We start from the raw sequence: 17,947 nt of genomic DNA on the forward strand, positions 1-17,947 counted from the left end.
AAGTTGGAAGTCTTTAGAAAAACGGAGTCTCGTACTCCTCCGTACGATTCAGATCCTGATGATTAGCCCAGTGTGGGGAGGTTGTTGGAATCCCGGTCACGAGCCCCCAAATATGATAGGTGAAAATTCACCCTAGTTACCTCAGGACTCCGGAGCTGTTGCGATCGGGCTCACAAGGCTGAAAGTGAAGCAATGATAAACACATCGCACAAGGTTTATATAGACAGAAGTTTAGCGTTCAGTAGGGATAACCACGTGGTGGATCTCTGACGTCCGCGGCAAGGATGGAAGTTTTGCAAGGTCGGAAGAAGCTTATCACCTCTGGTCTAAACATGCTCTTGTAGATATGCAGACTAAGTGGCACCTAATATTCTAAGTTACACACACGCAGAAACACAGAAAAGCCATGTTCCTGCTTACATAAGTACATGATTTATATAAGGTAATTAATTATTCAAGGCACTTGATTATTATATTCTTAAGACATTAACAGTGTTTGGAAATGATCTCCATCAGCGTTTGTGAAGTGTGGTGCTGAGATCCCCATGTTTCTCACAGTTCGACAGGTGCTTTGTGGCCTTTGTGAAGCGTGATGCTGAGATCCCCATGTTTCTCTCAGTTCTACAGGTGCTTCGTGGCCTTTGTGAAGCGTGGTGCTGAGCCACAGCCCAGCTACTCCTTCAACCCCCAGAAGAGCAGCAGGGAGGAGCCAGGGCTAGGCTCCTCCCCCGGGCACAGGAGGTCCCACAGCCTGCGTCACTCCAGCAGGAGGCCACTGCGCAGGGGGACACGCACGCTGTCTCTGGTGGTGCACTACACCCCCTGACCACCGGGGGGAATGGACTCGGACAGACGGACGAACCAGCTGGAATGACTGGTGCTCCACTGCAGGACTGAAAAGACTGAATAGAGGAAGCTGAATGTAAAAATTGTATTTGTTTATGTGTTGATACTTTTGCTCCTCCAGTGTTATCTGCCATTCCTAAACAAAACAAATGTGCTGTGATATTTCTTAGATTTTTTTCGATAGTGTATTTTGTAACGTTTTTTGTAACGCTCTTTAAAGAGACTGAAATATTTAAAATCTGCTAGTTCTCCCATATGTGTCTTACCACCACAGTGATAAAATGAACAAGACTGAATTAGGGTTTGTGTATAAAGCAAAGTGCAGGACTGAACTGTTCTACCCTGCCTGTCCCTTTCCTTGCTATGTAGAAAGGTCTTCAAGGAATAGCTGTCTATAACAGAGAGAAAAAGAGAATGTGTACAGTGTATCTCTGCCAGACATCCATACTACTACGTATGTGACAGCAGGTGCTGTCGATGCTGGACCCATTTCAATCATTTTTGGCCCTAGTACAAATTTGGACCCTAAATAGACCTGGGTTGAAAAAGCTTTCCTTTAATATTAGTGAAAAAAGCTGATGAAAATGATGTCTTTATTCAGGAAATAAAGAGGAAATATAAATTCTAATTAATTTAAAGGTTTTGACAGTCATGTCCTGTCCTGTCCTGCCCTGCTGTTGGTTGTACTAACAGGCCCTGTTTCGGTAAGTCTAATGTTTTAATCTAAAGTTATTATCTCATACTGCACTGCAGGTGCATTCTGCATGAGTAACATGGTGTCTCTCTACATAAATAATCAATCAAAAATAAAACCAAGCTCATCAAGGACCGACTGAAGGTTTGCCTGTATGGGAGTTGGCGTGCAGGCTAATCTTACCTATAAGTTGCTTTATAACATTACATTCACTGGACAAATAGGATATCCACGAACACAGTGTCTGCTGTTACTGGGTTGCTGGGGTTGTTGCTGCAAGTTCCTCCCGGCCAACATCAAGCAGATGGGTCCCCCCTTATGTGCCGTGGTTCTTTCTTACAATCTTACAATCTGAATAGTCAAAGGTTACAGAAACATCAGTTAACAGCTAGATAGCTGAGAAAAATCCAGTCAACGAAATATAGTCTGGTTAAGATTTCAAAAATTGTATTGTTATGAGTTAGCCTGGATACCAGACCGAACTTAGCCCCGCCCACACATTTTTTGGTTGGGAAGTTCGGTCTGGCATTACTCCATTGAGGAGAAATTATCTGCGGCCCAGACATTGCCGTACCAATCAAATTGTCAAGGCGGGCTTTATACGATGATGGACAGATGATCAACAGTAACGTAACCAACCACGTCACCAATACACGAGTTGAATTCGTTTTCAACAAACATGGCTGCCGCTGGAGAGCTGAAATGTATAGATTCGAGTCCATTTAGACATTGACAGTGCATTCATTTTGAAAGAGGAACAGAGAAACGCGATTAAGGCATTTGTCAATCGAAAAGATGTTTTTGCCTTCCTTCCTACGGGATCCGGTAAAAGTTTAATTTATCAGCTGGCCCTGTCACATACTACGTTGTTCTGATTGGTTATAGGTAACCAATTGAGCGAAGAGGCATTTTTTCTCCTGGTTCGGTTGAAACACGCCCATAATCACAGCCCAATGGAGCGATATCAGACATATTCTGACTAGAATTATGAGTATGACATCGTCAGGCTAGTTATGAGTGGCAAAAGTACTGAAATGTGTGACATACCCTTTAACACTCTGAATGCATTTGAGTGTGATGAAAAGACAGGAAAGGCTTCCTTCTGGCATACTTTCCAAACAGTCTGCTGGCATGGAGGTGACATGTTATGGTGGATTTGGAGACATGAGCTATGGCTACTACCGCACACTTTACGAAGTACACTGCAGTACAGTGCGTAGTGCACACTAAGCACTTACATCTCTAGTGCGTTCTGTCACTGATTAGTGTTGTCTCAAATGGAATGCTGACGGACGCTAATGTGCGAGCCTTTTACCCATAAATCTGTGCACCAGCTTCCTCCGGCAACTGGACATTTTAAACAAAGATGGCGGACCAAACTCCGCTGACGGTCGTGTTTTGTATGTAAATGTACATCTTTTGGCGTTTTCTCGCTTAGATTTTTTTAAGTTACAGAGAAATAGACACTGTACTATCAGATAACACAGTTATTGTAACCAGCAATAATGGTTGAAGTGATTTGCGAGGCGTCAGTCAGCCAACTTTCCAAACTGAAAAGCTGCCCAAATGGCTCCTCCTCTTCCGCTACGTAGCCAAGATGGCGCCCGTTTAGGGCGAGTAGTGTCCATCGTTTCACACTCCTTTTTTTGCGTTTGCAGTGCGCCATCTGGGTACTTTCAGTGCCCTGAATTCTGCTGGTTCAGTGCTGGGTCAGTGTGAACGCCCTAAGCACTGAAAGTCGGTGTTTGAAGTGAACAAGTACGCGGTAGTAGCCATAGCCATGGTGACCCCAAAACGCTAACAAACCCTGTAATTCTGAAACTGTCTTTCGAGATTTTAAAACTTAATTCTGAATACCCTCCTCACGGTGGTGGCTGCCAAAATAGCCTTGCGTCCTCTTCCAAGCTGGCTTATGATAGTTTGAATCTGTTCAAGTTCTTAATTATTTCCCATACTGTTGATCTGGGCATTTTAAGTTGAGCAGCTATTTTCTTGTATCCATTCCCTGACTTGTGCAAGTCAACACACTTTTGCCTTATTACAATGGAATGCTCTTGAATCGTTCCCATAGTGATGATGGATGACTAAGGGACTGGGTCATGTGTCACCAAATTTGTATTCCCCAGTGAAACAGGAAATCATTGATGACAGCTTAAAATGTCCTAATCACTTTGGCAAATTAAAATGAGTTAAATATGCGTGGGATCATACTTCATGTACATTTCCTTAATTCAAATGTATTGAGGTGCCATTAATTGTGACATATTACATTTATCGTTTTAAAAATGTATTTTTAAATTCATATACATTAAGATTATCAAGATAATAACTGATAAAGTAATTTGAGTCATCTTTAGCAGGGTGCCAATCATTCTGGAGGGCACTGTACATAGCCTACTGTCATTGACCATTAAGCCCAGCTATGGAGGACTAGACTAACATCTCTCACTTGGATTATTTTCTTGCAAGAAAACATGTGAATTCTAAATACATTTTGAGAAATTCAATGAAATAGTATTTTACATTTTGGTCAATGTGTTTTTATTTATTTTTGGCTCTTCTCTAAAGTTTGTAAAATGCCAGTATTGCTCCACCGGTTCTAAACATCTCTGTAAAATGCATAGAGGACACAGACCCACTACATACCCTACTATTGCTTTTTACCACTAGGTGTCAGTATTACGGTAACCTAGAGACCTACCTCAGCTGAAGGTGGTAAAAGCTTGATTATTTTCTCCTTTGTACGTCCCTTCGGATAAAAGTGTCTGCTAAATGACTAAATGTAATGTAATGTAAATGTACCTTGCTGCTACAAACTTCAGTAAAAAGAGTCCTAGTTCCTCCACCTGTCTCCTTCATTTGTTGATTCACTATGTGCAGTTGAATTTGCTGTTTGATGAAGTTTAGATAATGCACTATATATAATGCCCTTTATGTAATGCCCTATATATAATGCCCTTTATATAATGCACTATATGTAATGACCTATATATAATGCCTTATATGTAATGCACTATATGTAATGACCTATATATAATGCACTATATGTAATGCACTATCTATAATGCCCTATATGTAATGCCCTATATGTAATTCCCTATATGTAATTCACTATATATAATGCCCTACAACCAAGAACTATGAACATATCTCACCTGTACTTGCCTCTCTGTGCTGGCCCTGCTGTCTCCTCCTGAGAAGCGAACATCCTTTCCACCTTTAAGTCTAGACTAAAAACTCTCTTTTTGAGTGCATCCTATAGTTAGGAATAATGCATCAAGACCCGGCACCCGTTGCAACATACTTTCCATGAAACATACCAGGCAACCTCTCCTTTTAGCTCGTCCTCTCTCAAAATCAAGATACTGATTTAGTGGCCATATTACTTGTTGTTTTCTTTGGGTGTCGAAGGTGAGCAGGGTTTTTATCCCTGTTTCTACCCTTTCCCTAACCTGGGTTCGTACTCTCGAGGGCGTCACCAACCCCCCACCCCCCATCCCTTACCCTGGATAGCCTGTGGTATGCCATGCTATAATGAAACTGATGTCTAGATCATTGACAGTCGCCAGAGAACTTTGCCAGACATAATTGGCAATCATTCTTTGCATGTATGACTGATATTCTGTTTACTAATCTGTCTCTGCTCTCTCCCATACAGCAGGACTTTTCCCTGCAAATGCTGACTAACATCGTTAGTCATCACCCCAACATATAATTTCAGACACACTGTTGGAAAGGCCACACCGGGTTTCCGACAAATGTTTCAGAAAAATGATGGCTCAGCCTCAACATTATTCCAGTGCAGTACAGTGCCACAACCAAGATGCAAAATGACCACGAAACACGGGTGCAAAAGAAGACTAACAAAAGAAAGTAGCTATTTACATATTACCAGTGCCGGTTTCCCCATCAAATAAGACAGCTCCACTACTCTACCTCCTGCTTGTAGGGCCTAGAGTGAGCTGTCCTCTCGGCCGACTCAGTCACCTTTTCCTCCCGGTAACCTCACCACCATTTTTTTAAACAAGCAATAAATAGGCCTAATTCTTTTCAAGTTAACGGTAGGCCCTTTTAGGCTACTTTGAACAGTTGAACATTTAATGCAAACTAAAATATATAAAATACATGACATTTACAGTGGGGAAAATAAGTACTTGAACCCCTGCCGATTTCGCAAGTTTGGCCACTTGCAAAGAAATGTGTGATCTATAATTGTAATGGTAGGTGTATTTTAACAGTGAGAAATAGAACATCAACAAACAAATCCAGAAAACTGCATTTTATAACATTTATGACTTTATTTGTATTCGATGCAGAAAATAAGTATTTGAACCCCCAAGCAAACAGCAAGAATTCTGGCTCCCGATGACCAGTTATGTGCCCAAGAAGCACACAGATTAGTCCTCATTAGGCCTAACAAGGTACACCTGATCTCAACTGGTGACGTGTATAAAAGAAACCTGTCCAAAGAATCATACTTCACACTTTCAACCTCACCACCATGGGCAAGACCAAAGAGTTGACCAAGGACGTCAGAGATAAGATTGTAGACCTGCACAAGGCTGGAATGGGCTACAAAACCATCGGCAAGCAGCTTGGTGAGAAGCAGACAACAATTGGTGCGATTATTCGTAAATGGAAGCAACACCAAACAACTGTCAATCACTCTAGGTCTGGGGCTCCATGCAAGATATCCCCTCGTGCGGTATCAGTGATCATCCGAAAGGTGCATAATATCCCCAAAACTACACAGGGGGAGCTTGTGAATGATCTCAAAGGCAGCTGGGACCACAGTCACCAAGAAAACCATTGGCAACACACTACGCCGTAATGGTAATGGTTTGAAGTACTGCAGCACTCGCAAGGTCCCCCTGCTCAAGGAAGCACATGTACAGGGCCGTCTGAAGTTTGCCAATGAACACTTGAATGATTCTAAGGAGGATTGGGAGACAGGATGTGGTCAGATGAGACCAAAATCAAGCTCTTTGGCATCAACTCGACTTGCCGTGTTTGGAGGGGGAAGAATGCTGAATATGACCCCAACCCCACCGTCAAGCATGGAGGTGGAAACATTATGCTTTGGGGCTGTTTCTCTGCCAAGGGTACAGGACGACTCCACTGCATCGAGGGGACTATGGATGGGGCCATGTAACGTGGAATATTGGGCTTGAACCTCATTCCCTCATTCCCTCCCATTGAAAACGCAACCTCAAGGATTTGGAGAGGATCTGCAAAGAGGAGTGGACCAAAATCCCCCCTGAGCTGTGTGTAAACCTGGTGACCAACTACAAGAAAAGTCTGACGTCTGTGCTTGCCAACAAGGGTTATCCACCAAGTACTAAGTCATGTTTTGCTAGGGGTTCAAATACTTATTTTCTGCATCAAATGCAAATTAAGTCATAAATGTTATAAAATGCAGTTTTCTGGATTTTTTTGTTGATATTCTGTTTCTCACTGTTAAAATACACCTACTATTACAATTATAGATCACATATTTCTCTGCAAGTGGCCAAACTTGTGAAATCGGCAGGGGTTCAAATAATTATTTTCCCCACTGTATTTATTTTTTTAAACCAGAGGGGAGGGTAAATCGCACAAATCGCACCCTGCCTGTAAATGGATCCCGTGTAATAGTAATAATAACATGATACAATCTATGTTATTGACATATGTTCATGTACTGCACAACGATGGAGAATAATTAGCTGCTAGAGACCTCTGTCTTACTCGCATATAAGGGAACCGAGCTCTGTTCACTCACTTTGTCTCTTTTCTTCCCTTCTAGTGGTAATGCTGCTAGTCACTGTGGGATGCTGCTGCAGTCTTTCCCCCTGATCTACCTGCAGAAACCCTCTGCTTACAGCTGCCCATACCCACCAAACTCCTATGCACAAACCCCAGTTTCTCAGCCTATTTACCCGAATGCCATCATTGACAGTCTTCCGCTTCACTGCTCTGCTTATCTTTATAACAGTAACCTTATGAGGATACTGTATACATTTACATTTACATTAAGTCATTTAGCAGACGCTTTTATCCAAAGCGACGTACAATGGAAGTATACCCACTAAACCAGGGGTGTCAAACTCATTTTAGTTAAGGGGCCAAATATTGCCCACTTTGATCTCAAGTGGGCCAGACCAGTCAAATCATAGCATAATAACGATACATAACGACAATATTTCTCTATGTTTAAATCATTGGTGAGGGTTTTTGGATGATAATCCCTATTTTAAGGTCTTTCTACAATAAACTATAAACATAAAGACCAAAAACTCAGACATCAGCCCACTGTTTATCTACCTGGGCTCTCCTCTGCAGATTCCCTCGCTTTGTGACGCGTGTGACGTCAAACGCATCACAAAGCAAGCAACGAGCGCTTCTGCTTCCAGAGCAGACATCGCATTTACGGTGTTTTTGAAGCAATTACTGGATCCATTAAAAAAATGACAAAACGTTTGTACTCGTAAACCTCCATATTCCTAAGAGACATTCTGATTCACAACCATTGAAATGTATTAAGAAAAACAAGTGCAATTTCAGTGCAATTTGCTTCAGTTTATCATTTACACATGTGCATTACAACTTCAGATGACAGTTGATCGGCGGGCCGAGCTGGACCCCCTGGTGGGGCGTATGTTTGACACCCCTGCACTAAACTGTTCTACAACCCATGATATAAATGCCGGCCCTCAACTTTATCCACTATGTATCATGTACATACCCCTTCTTTTATGTTTCATGGAATCTTGTATGTATCATGAATATATGCCTCACGCATGTCCCTAGTTCAGCCCCGGATTTGGCCCCTTCCCCGCCCGAGGACCTCAGAGAAGGAAACAGAAAAAGGTAGAGGCTTTTCCTCAGACATGGGGGTTTTACCCCACAGTAGATAGTTGCCATAGTTGTAGTGGAGGAAGTGAGCTCATGAGATATGAGCAAGGTGAACCTCATATGGAAATATTTAAACACACCTGGTTGCGTCATAGTTTTGCATTTTAGAAACAAACTCCAACAAAAATGCCTCACTCATTTTAAAAAGATTTGATTGCATATATAAACAAACAACAATTGCTTGAAAGTTTTAAAGTTGTTGAATCTTTGGTCACACTTTATTTGGATGGGCTCTTAAAGACAGTCGACAGATGCTCAGATTGTAAACAAATTATCTGTTGAAACTCTGTGAACTACAATTTATGGTTAAGGTTAGGGGTCGGTTTTGGTTAAGGTGATGTTCAGTGAACAATTACAAAAGACTGAACTTGCATTTCAACAAACCATCTGTAAAGTACCTGTAGGCAGACTATCCAAATAAAGTGTTAGCGAATCTTTTGGTGGGACAATATAGATGAGCCATGGCTGACTAGGGGGTAGGTTGAGGGAAGGTTACATGATGCTGAAGCTAAATCAGTTTTTTTGACAGTTAGCTTGTTAACATGTAAACATTACATGGACATGGGAAAACTATACATCTCTGTGAGACAGGGAGGACACCTACAGTATAAGGTTACAGCCAATGTCACATTCTTTCGTAAATAACATTGGCAGGGATGGTTATAATGAAAAAACTAGCGAGTTGAAAACTTTCCTAACACAGTAAGCAAGCAAGTGCAGCAGATTAGTTATTACTAACTAGTCCAACAGAAAGAAGGACAGCTCGGCATCGCCAACGAATAAAAGCCTAAAGAGTTTTCTCTTCCTCGCCAACATCTCCAACATCTTCCTCTGTTTTTTCTTCGCCAGGTCAAGGCTTCATCCATTAGAAATGGATTGATAAAAGCATATTTGATGTATTACAAAACATACAGAGAATACTGCGTTAGCTTCTTATAGCTAGCAGTAGGGTCTAGTTGTGTTGCGCCCTGTCCACAACAAGTTACACAGTGCATTACCAGGTGTGCTGTGGCAGTGGCACAGACCCCATTCTCTGTATTACAAGTCAGTGTACCACCAAAATGATTTTAAAGTTGTGATTTTAAGGTAAAATTGTTACATAATGTTGCTTTAATTTCTTTTTTTAATTCATCATCTTGATTTTGGACACAGCATGAATTTGCATGTGGTCTCAGAGCTGTGTACAACATGTTTTAATTATAGATGTTTGATTTAAATCAAGATTATATTCAGTTATGTTTCACTGCATATTAGTTTCACTGAGTAGTTAAAACCTACCTGAAATAGAAGTGATCACAGTTCACAGTTCAGTTCATCCTGTCCAGATGTTGGCTGTTAGATGTAAGGCTGTTAGATGTGTCAGGGTGTGCATATGTTGACATTCATTTTCTCTGAAATTTTGGTTTGACTGTGGCTTGCTTTACTTCATGGTGAGAGATTTAATCTGCTACCACATGAATACAATATGTGCCATTTTAAAAACGTAAAAAACAGCAAGATGTACACACACACACACGCACGCACGCACGCACGCACGCACGCACGCACGCACGCACACACACACACACACACACACACACACACACACACACACACACACACACACACACACACACACACACACACACACACGCACACACACACACACGCGCACACGCGCACACACACACACGCACACACACACACGCGCACACACACACACACACACACACACACACGCACACACACACGCACACACACACACACACACCCATGCACGCACGCACGCACGCACGCACACACACAGGCACACACACACACACACATTCTCTCAGTATATATTCATACTGCAACATCTTGTAGATCACGAAAGCACACATTAACACAGGATGTAACGCAATCAACATAAACAGCAGGAGATGGGGCCCAAGCATGCAGGTACCTGCTATATTCTCATCTCTCAGTGTTTATTCATAAGGCCCTGGCTTGGTAGTCAATGGCACCCTGAATGAATGTGTCCATAAGGGTAGCTGGTTCATGAAGATAATTTACATGCAGAACTTCAATGAGGATCTTTACACTGAATTACTTTAGTTGATTGTGAAAGTGTGTCTATGCAAGATGACAGAAACAGAAACTCAGTTTCTCACACTTTTACAGTTATACCTTACCTCTCAACAAACAGTTTCAGAATGGCCAGCCTTCTATAAACAGTTTACCACTTCCCTACGCCTTTCTGATCTCAGGGCGTTTGAATCAGCCATGTTCATGTTGTGCACACACTATTACCTATAAGCTTTTTCCTGGAACACGTTTTGAGTTCTGAAAAGAGATGACTTACCACACAAGTTTTTTTTGAAGTTGGTGTCTATTTGGCTTTCCAAGGAATGGCTTTGAAAGTCGACGCTCTCGAGATGTTGGCGTCTGTGAAAGCTGAGGGCTTGTGTTTTCCTTAAAGAGCTGGTGCAAAACACTCCTGTTGCAATGGAACAGAACTGAGAGGTCACCGTGTCTGTGATTATTGGTGACCTGTGGCATCTTCTTTCTCAATGAAAGAAATAACCTGATTACAATTCAGTACATAGAAAATTCTGACATAGAAAATATAATCATGCAGATGAAAACTACTGGTTACAGTTCACATTTCAACAGTTGAAATTGATGGTACAAATGTCCAATCATTTATTAAAATGATTGAAGCAGAAGGTAGTAGGAAAGCCTGATAAATAAATAAAACTGAGAGACAGCGTAGTTTAAGCCCAGAGCTTAGTAATAATTTCCAGTGTAAATTGACATATATAAATAAACAGTAACATATATAAACAACAACAAAAAAGCTATGTGAATGTGGCACATTACCTGTGAGGGCATGAAGTTAGAATAAAAGAATGAATAAAAGAGAATTAAATAGAATAAAAGAGAATTGAATAGAATAAAAGAGAATTGAATAGAATAAAAGAGAATTGAATAGAATAAAAGAGAATTAAATAGAATAAAAGAGAATTAAATAGAATAAAAGAGAATTAAATAGAATAAAAGAGAATTAAATAGAATAAAAGAGGTTCAGGTGGATTAATGAATGACCAGAGAGTATGACCTCAGTGGGGACACTCCCCCAACTAAAGAAAATGCACACACAGATAAAAAGGAAATGCTTTCAGCCTGTCGCATACTCTTAAGACGAGCTGAGCCGAGCTGTCAGTACTGCATGGGGGAGCCTAGCTAGCACATCTAGTTTGATCTCTGTCTTCACCCGCTCTTTCACTGGCATCATGATAAACACCTACCACACTAGTCTCCCTCCGCCACCAGTGCCTCCCCGGATGGTCCACGGCAGGCCTGAGCCTCGGCAGCACACAGGCTTGCTCTGGTTCTTGTCTGTGGTGCTGGTGCTTCACATGATGCTCACGTTTGGGGGATTCGTCTACCTTTTTGACAAGGGCGACCAGGTAGGTTGGCTCCATTCCCTTCTGTCAGTCAACACTGATGTAAAGCTTGGAGATTTTCTATTAGGTAACGCACACATGAACCATTTGAAGTAGCATGTTAATGGATACGAATATTTGTAATCAGAGAGGGTTTTGTTAGAAATAAAATAGGGCGCATTGTTGATTATAATAATGGGCTTGTTTATTTAGTAATGGTTGGATTTCTGGATTTTTTTATCAGGAAAGTGAAGATTTATCTATATATTGACAATGATTTGAAATAATGCAAAATATATGAATTGATTTGACTCTTTGGAAGCTTTCTGACATTCAACCGTGTACCAGCATGCGGCATGACCCAATAATCTGGCGCTTCCTTCGTGGTTCAAACAAGAACCTTGAAGAGCATAAGACAGCAGTGGAAATACATTATAACGTTGAAGCTTTGAAGAATTGCCATTACATTCAAAGAAAAAAAAAACTGGTAGCACTGCATGCGTTTAACCACTAAAGCAGCATATTTTAGTAAAGAAAAAGACATGCTAGCGCACACTCCCAATTTGAATTGAATGCCCTCAGTTCCCAAGTGGCTTCTTTCTTGTTCTGGAGTATGAAGAAAAAATTCAAATGTTATAGAATTACACCTAAGTCTGTGTGAGAGCTGCATGGAAGTTGTCACTAAATAGGCCACTACTTGAATTAAATTGAGTTCAATTTTCTGTGTCTGAGGCTTATTGAAATACAATTACATATGAATTACATACATATGTATGTGTAACATATGTGTACAATTACATATTAATTATATACACATGTATGTATAACTGTGTGATTTACATACATATTGCTTTACAGGCCAGTCACTGGGAAGGAGAATTTCATGAAAAGTACCTTGATGACTTCCTCATCCTTAAAAGACTACAGAGATGTGATGATGATGACTTAGATGACCAGTCACTGCTCGACTGCAAACAGCTTCTCGACAAATTCAGGAACGTTATGGCAAAGGCAAGTCAACCGTGGATAAACGTTTCCTTCATATCAATAGCCCCATTTTCACGTAGAGATAACTTGATCGTTTTTTTATTTATTTTTTCTCAATTATTTTCTTTTCAGGCTTCAAAAACAGAAGGCAGAGGTATGTATACCTTAATTGGAGTAATTCCTTGCTGCATATTTTAGGTCTGATTGTTAGACCTGAAAGAGCTGACAGCGATGTTTTTTTTTAAATTTTTTAAAGTTGCCATGTTGACTGGGGAACATTACCGCGGAGCTGTGGCACACATGCCAGTGAAGACAAGTTCGAAGCCATGCACAGGTAGGAGAACTCTCTCCAATGTCCATCCACGTGGTATCTACCACAATAGGCAGACTAACAGAGACATGAACCATATACTTCACACATAAACAGTCACCTCAGTTCAAACAATTAGGCTAAATGTTGGACAATTATTGATTGATGTCTCATGTCTCAACAGCAACAGACAATCAGGCCTGCGCGCTAGAGTGGAACTCTGACCACTCAACTAAGGCCAATGTGGACACAGCAGGCGACAGCAGACTCTCCATCAAGCACTCGGGCTACTACTATGTCTACTCGCAGGTCACCTTCTCCGTCAAGAACTCCAAAGCAGCGCCAACGAACACCATCAGACATGTCAAGTGGAAGAATTCGGTCAAACTGTTTAGCAAGAAAGTGGAACTTGAGGAGAGTGATGAGGTCTTACTCAGAGCCTACTGCCCGTCCAACCTATCATCGCAATGCACGGCCTCCCAGGGAGGAGTGTTCAAGCTGGAGAAGGACGAACAGCTGTACGTGCAGGTGACTGACCTGAGCTGGGTGAACTACGACTGGAATGCCACCTTCTTTGGATTATACAAACTTTAACTGGAGCTTCCTCTGCACTACAACTGCACTACAATTTCTTTAATCCTTGGAAGATTTGAGCGGGCTACTCTTCTATCTAAAAGCATATTTTCGGCTATGTACTTTCATTGGACCAAAGGTTTAACATTTATTGCACTTTTTCGTTGAGGGCTTGAATTTTGAGATATTTATTTTTTTGGCAACGCTTAGAATTCTTTTGCAGTGTTATATTTTAAAGTATTCATTTTCACATTCAATTCCTATTCCTAAGTCATGAATTAAATATATTTTTGTAACATATTTTGCCTGTTCAGTATAATTTATGCGTTGCAGAGAGCACAGACAGTAGTACTGCCTAGAAGTCATCCTGAATTTAAGTATAAAAAGTAAGGTCACTTTACATTTTTTTGTAATGAGGCTATGAGTGCTAGTTAGAGTGATAGAAGGAGGTGAGTGGGACAGTGGGAAGTGAAATCTAAAGTGTGTCCTCCACTTCATCGTCATCTCCATCCTCCATGAGGCCAACCAATACACCACCCCCACCACCAACACAGTTTCCATTCAAACTGATGCAAAGATGCAAAAACCAGAGGAATCTTTGGTTCTCATGTTTTGGATTTGTGCATCTAAATAAGAAACAAATCATCCCATTCAATTGTTCATCATTTTTGTTGTTGATCAAATGCAGTGTATCTGCAGAGCCTTCCATGCTGACTTCCATTACATACAACTTCTTCTGTACCTGCAATGGATCATGGCAGGATTGACTGCACTGTTGGCATTGCATTGTCATCAAACACACGATGCAAAAGCTCATGCCCTTTACTGGCTACGGGCTCATGCCCATACTGAGTTTCTGCAGAGTCGAGAGATCTGTGCAGTGTTGCAGTGATGTGGTGAGTGGTTACCCATAGCAGGACCCCCAAAAGTAGAACACCCGGGAACCACATTAAAAATAGTATTTTGGTTGCCTGCAAATGTCAAATGACTCATAATGTGTAAACATGCAGGGGGCTCATCCATCTTGAACAACAAGGCTTGTAAACACAGACATACTAATACCTCTTAAAGGCATTAAGGTGGGACTATGTTTCAGTTAAGTGTGCTTTGATCAATATCGGAGAACTTCAACACTGATAAATATTCAAAAGCTTTAATTAAGAGTCACTATTGTCATTATTACAGATGACAATCTTTGTAGGCCTACATTGTACTCCTCACACGCTGTAACACATTTTTTGTTGACAGTCATAGTATACATATCTAAGCAAACATCGTTTAGCTGACTTCACAGGTATATGCTGCCTTTACTGAGGGGCCTACACTGATCCAGGACCGGGTTTCCACCTGCCTTCCAGCCTAAAAGGTGGAAAGAGTGACAGTGTTTGTGCGACGCGATGCGACGCCTCGCTGGGCTCCGAGGCACGTTTGCTCTAACAGGAAGTATGCTCACCACTCACACATTCCACACTGTCACTGGCTCCTCACACAAAGACAGGGTGAGTCAGACCCTTGCATATCTAAGAACCCAGAGATGGAGCTTCGCTCAGGAGAACGTTCCACGAGGCCTTGTGGGTTTTCAGCTTCCATCTATACCGCACGCGTCTTGTTCAAATGTGCTGGAGAAAGGCAGTCATCAGGCTTCCAGTTTCCTAGGAGGGAGGAAAGGTTTCAGAAGAAAAAAAAAGGACTGTATCTTAGCAACCTGCACACTGTATTTACTTTTGTGCATTTCAATGTTGCGCTTGACAATTCCACACTGCTGGATGGTTCTCCTTGATGACAGAAAGCCTTTTAAATGTAGAAAATTAATGTACGGTATACAGATGACACAATTATGATATGACGGTGGAGAATCATTTTTCAGTTGAACTTTTATTAAAACAAAACCCTCACTGAAGTAAAGCTAAAAACAATGTCACCATACATAAAACAATAATTGCATAGAACTTATAGCAAATAATACACTCACTTAGGTCTGCAGACATGGGCACTTCAAAAAGAAGATTTGAATCTACATCATAAAAAATCTACATACTTTGAAATGATAGTTAAGGCTATCGGAAGCAAAGACAGCATGCAGAAATGAGTATAGGACCTAACTGACTCAACAGAGCTCATCATGAGCATTTGGACATGTGATTGAACACAGAGCGTTATTGCCCACAGTACGCAGTGCTCGTGTATGAAGACTGCTGTATGCTCAGGTTATGAAGACTGCTGATCTATGACGTAGAAGGCCAAAGCCGCCACATGCTTAGCAGTACCAGTAGTCTTGTATTGCTTTCGATAAGACTGAACTGTTCATGGAGCAGATTTTAGGAGTCTCCACACTAAGTGCTGTTCCTCTTCTCAAGCTTGGTCATACACATTCCACCAGAGCAATCAGCCATTTGATTGCATTGATATTTAACAGTGGATCAGTACCCGCCACTGACTTTACATGAAGTCTATATATACACACACAGGGGATACTTTCATTGGTTTGTCATTGCTGCGGTGGCATTTTGCCAGCTTACACCACATAGAGAGACCCTTCATCCATGTTTGTCAAGCACAGCTGGATGGGGAGTACACTACTGTTCAAAACGTAGGAATCACACACTTTTGCCTGGACACGATGAGAAAGTTACGGAAATTTGTGGCTCATATATGTACAAAAAGTCATGCAAGTCGTAAAATTCCAACAGGTTTTCAATATAAAAGTTAAGCTTGCTACTCTTGTCTGAAAGGCCACATGAAACATATAAGAAGAGGACTGTCTAGTAAGCAATGCACAAATTACCAGGTGGATGGCATCTTCAGATGGGTAAATAATAACACACTTTTACTTTCTAATTTCCTTTGCCCCAAAACACGTGAAATACCACATTAAGACTATTTACGAACTTTTGCCGTCTTAATTATAGCATTGAAGTACACAGTGTAGTGACCATCATTAAAAACAAACGATGAGACAGGTGGTTCCAAAAGATGAACAGTAGTGTACGCAAACATTTCCTTATTTCAGGTAAAAGCCACCAGCTCTTGAGGACATGGACGTTTCTCCATTTCACAGCGATATCGGGAGAAGCAGTGCAACCACGACAGGAATCTCAGAAACAGGAAGGGAAAGAGACAAAGACAGAGAGGAAACCTTGTTAAGGTGTAAACTGGTGCAGTTTTCCAGTACCATACACACCATTTCCAACAAAGAATGAATTTCAAGAAAAATAAATATGCCTTTTAAAAATCTTACTTGAGGCTAGAAATGCTTGTTTTTATACTCATTTTCAGTAAGAAAGTATTTAGCTACTGCCATAATATCTATCTTTTCCATGTATATATGATATACATACATATATATATATATATATAATTTATTTTTTTAGATCTATAAGCCTGAACAGTATTAGATTCCTATATCAATATTTTTATGAGCTTAATATTATCCCTGATGGTTTTGGACTACATGATCACTCATGTGAGATTATCTATTAACTGATGTATACCAAAGAAATACTGTACATCCAAGCTTGCCCTCAGACACCCCATTTAGGACCCTCTGCTAATATCTCAGGGAAAACTACATTTCCCATGTAGCTAGTTTTTTTGTTTCTGTTGATAGTCTAATGATAGGTTTCACCTATCCACACTCACTCAAAACACTTTGATTCACTCTCAATTTCAAGACGGCCACAGTCATCTTATGTCAATAATGTGCAATAACAAACAAACAAACAAACAAATATAAAAAAAAAAGAAAAGCCAACCCCCCCCCCCCCCCACAGTTCATCTTTCCCATCTGGGGTCCTTTCACATGAGACCAACACACACACACACACACACACACACACACACACACACACACACACACACACACACACACACACACACACACACACACACACACACACACACACACACACACACACACACACACACACACACACACACACAATAATTTTGTCCAAACCAAAGGGAACAGGTAAAAGTGGACAGCAAAAACACTGTATGGCTGAAGTATCTTTGTCCATCTCCTGGCTAAAAAATCCCCATGCATGAAGACACCATGTTAGACCTAGGATGGCTTTTTGTTTTCCTGTAGTATAAGCACTATATGAAGCCCTCCACTGCAGGCCATTCACAGTGCACAGAACTTGCATGTCATTCTTGCAAATGAGCTGGTTTGTTGATTCGCTAACTCTTATTTCAGTGTTGCCATGTCCAGCAAAGTACCGCAGAGGGAGGGTTCCAGCG

General features: G+C 41.1%; 1 protein-coding gene across 2 annotated transcripts; it reads left to right on the forward strand.

The window, feature by feature from the left end:
* Positions 1 to 11,533: 11,533 nt before the first annotated feature.
* On the forward strand, positions 11,534 to 14,008 carry cd40lg (CD40 ligand). 2 transcript variants are annotated; one of them, XM_031587272.2, is made up of 5 exons: positions 11,538 to 11,862; positions 12,697 to 12,849; positions 12,958 to 12,979; positions 13,082 to 13,159; positions 13,320 to 14,008. In XM_031587272.2, the coding sequence occupies exons 1-5, from the start codon at positions 11,686 to 11,688 to the stop codon at positions 13,727 to 13,729; spliced, it is 840 nt and encodes a 279-aa protein (XP_031443132.1). In that variant the 5' UTR covers positions 11,538 to 11,685; the 3' UTR covers positions 13,730 to 14,008. The 2 variants fall into 2 exon arrangements, with proteins under 2 accessions (XP_042558700.1, XP_031443132.1); XM_042702766.1 differs by having other exon boundaries at positions 11,534 to 11,862; positions 12,697 to 12,979.
* Positions 14,009 to 17,947: the final 3,939 nt, after the last annotated feature.

The sequence above is a fragment of the Clupea harengus genome, chromosome 20 (assembly GCF_900700415.2).
Source record: "Clupea harengus chromosome 20, Ch_v2.0.2, whole genome shotgun sequence".
Classification (NCBI taxonomy): domain Eukaryota; kingdom Metazoa; phylum Chordata; class Actinopteri; order Clupeiformes; family Clupeidae; genus Clupea; species Clupea harengus.

Excerpts from the sequence above, each read along its gene's own strand:
- cd40lg (XM_042702766.1), top strand. The coding sequence starts at position 11,686 with ATGATAAACACCTACCACACTAGTCTCCCTCCGCCACCAGTGCCTCCC. Across the intron at positions 11,863-12,696 it reads TTTTTGACAAGGGCGACCAG|GCCAGTCACTGGGAAGGAGA; the intron begins GTAGGTTGGCTC and ends ATTGCTTTACAG. Across the intron at positions 12,980-13,081 it reads TTCAAAAACAGAAGGCAGAG|TTGCCATGTTGACTGGGGAA; the intron begins GTATGTATACCT and ends AATTTTTTAAAG.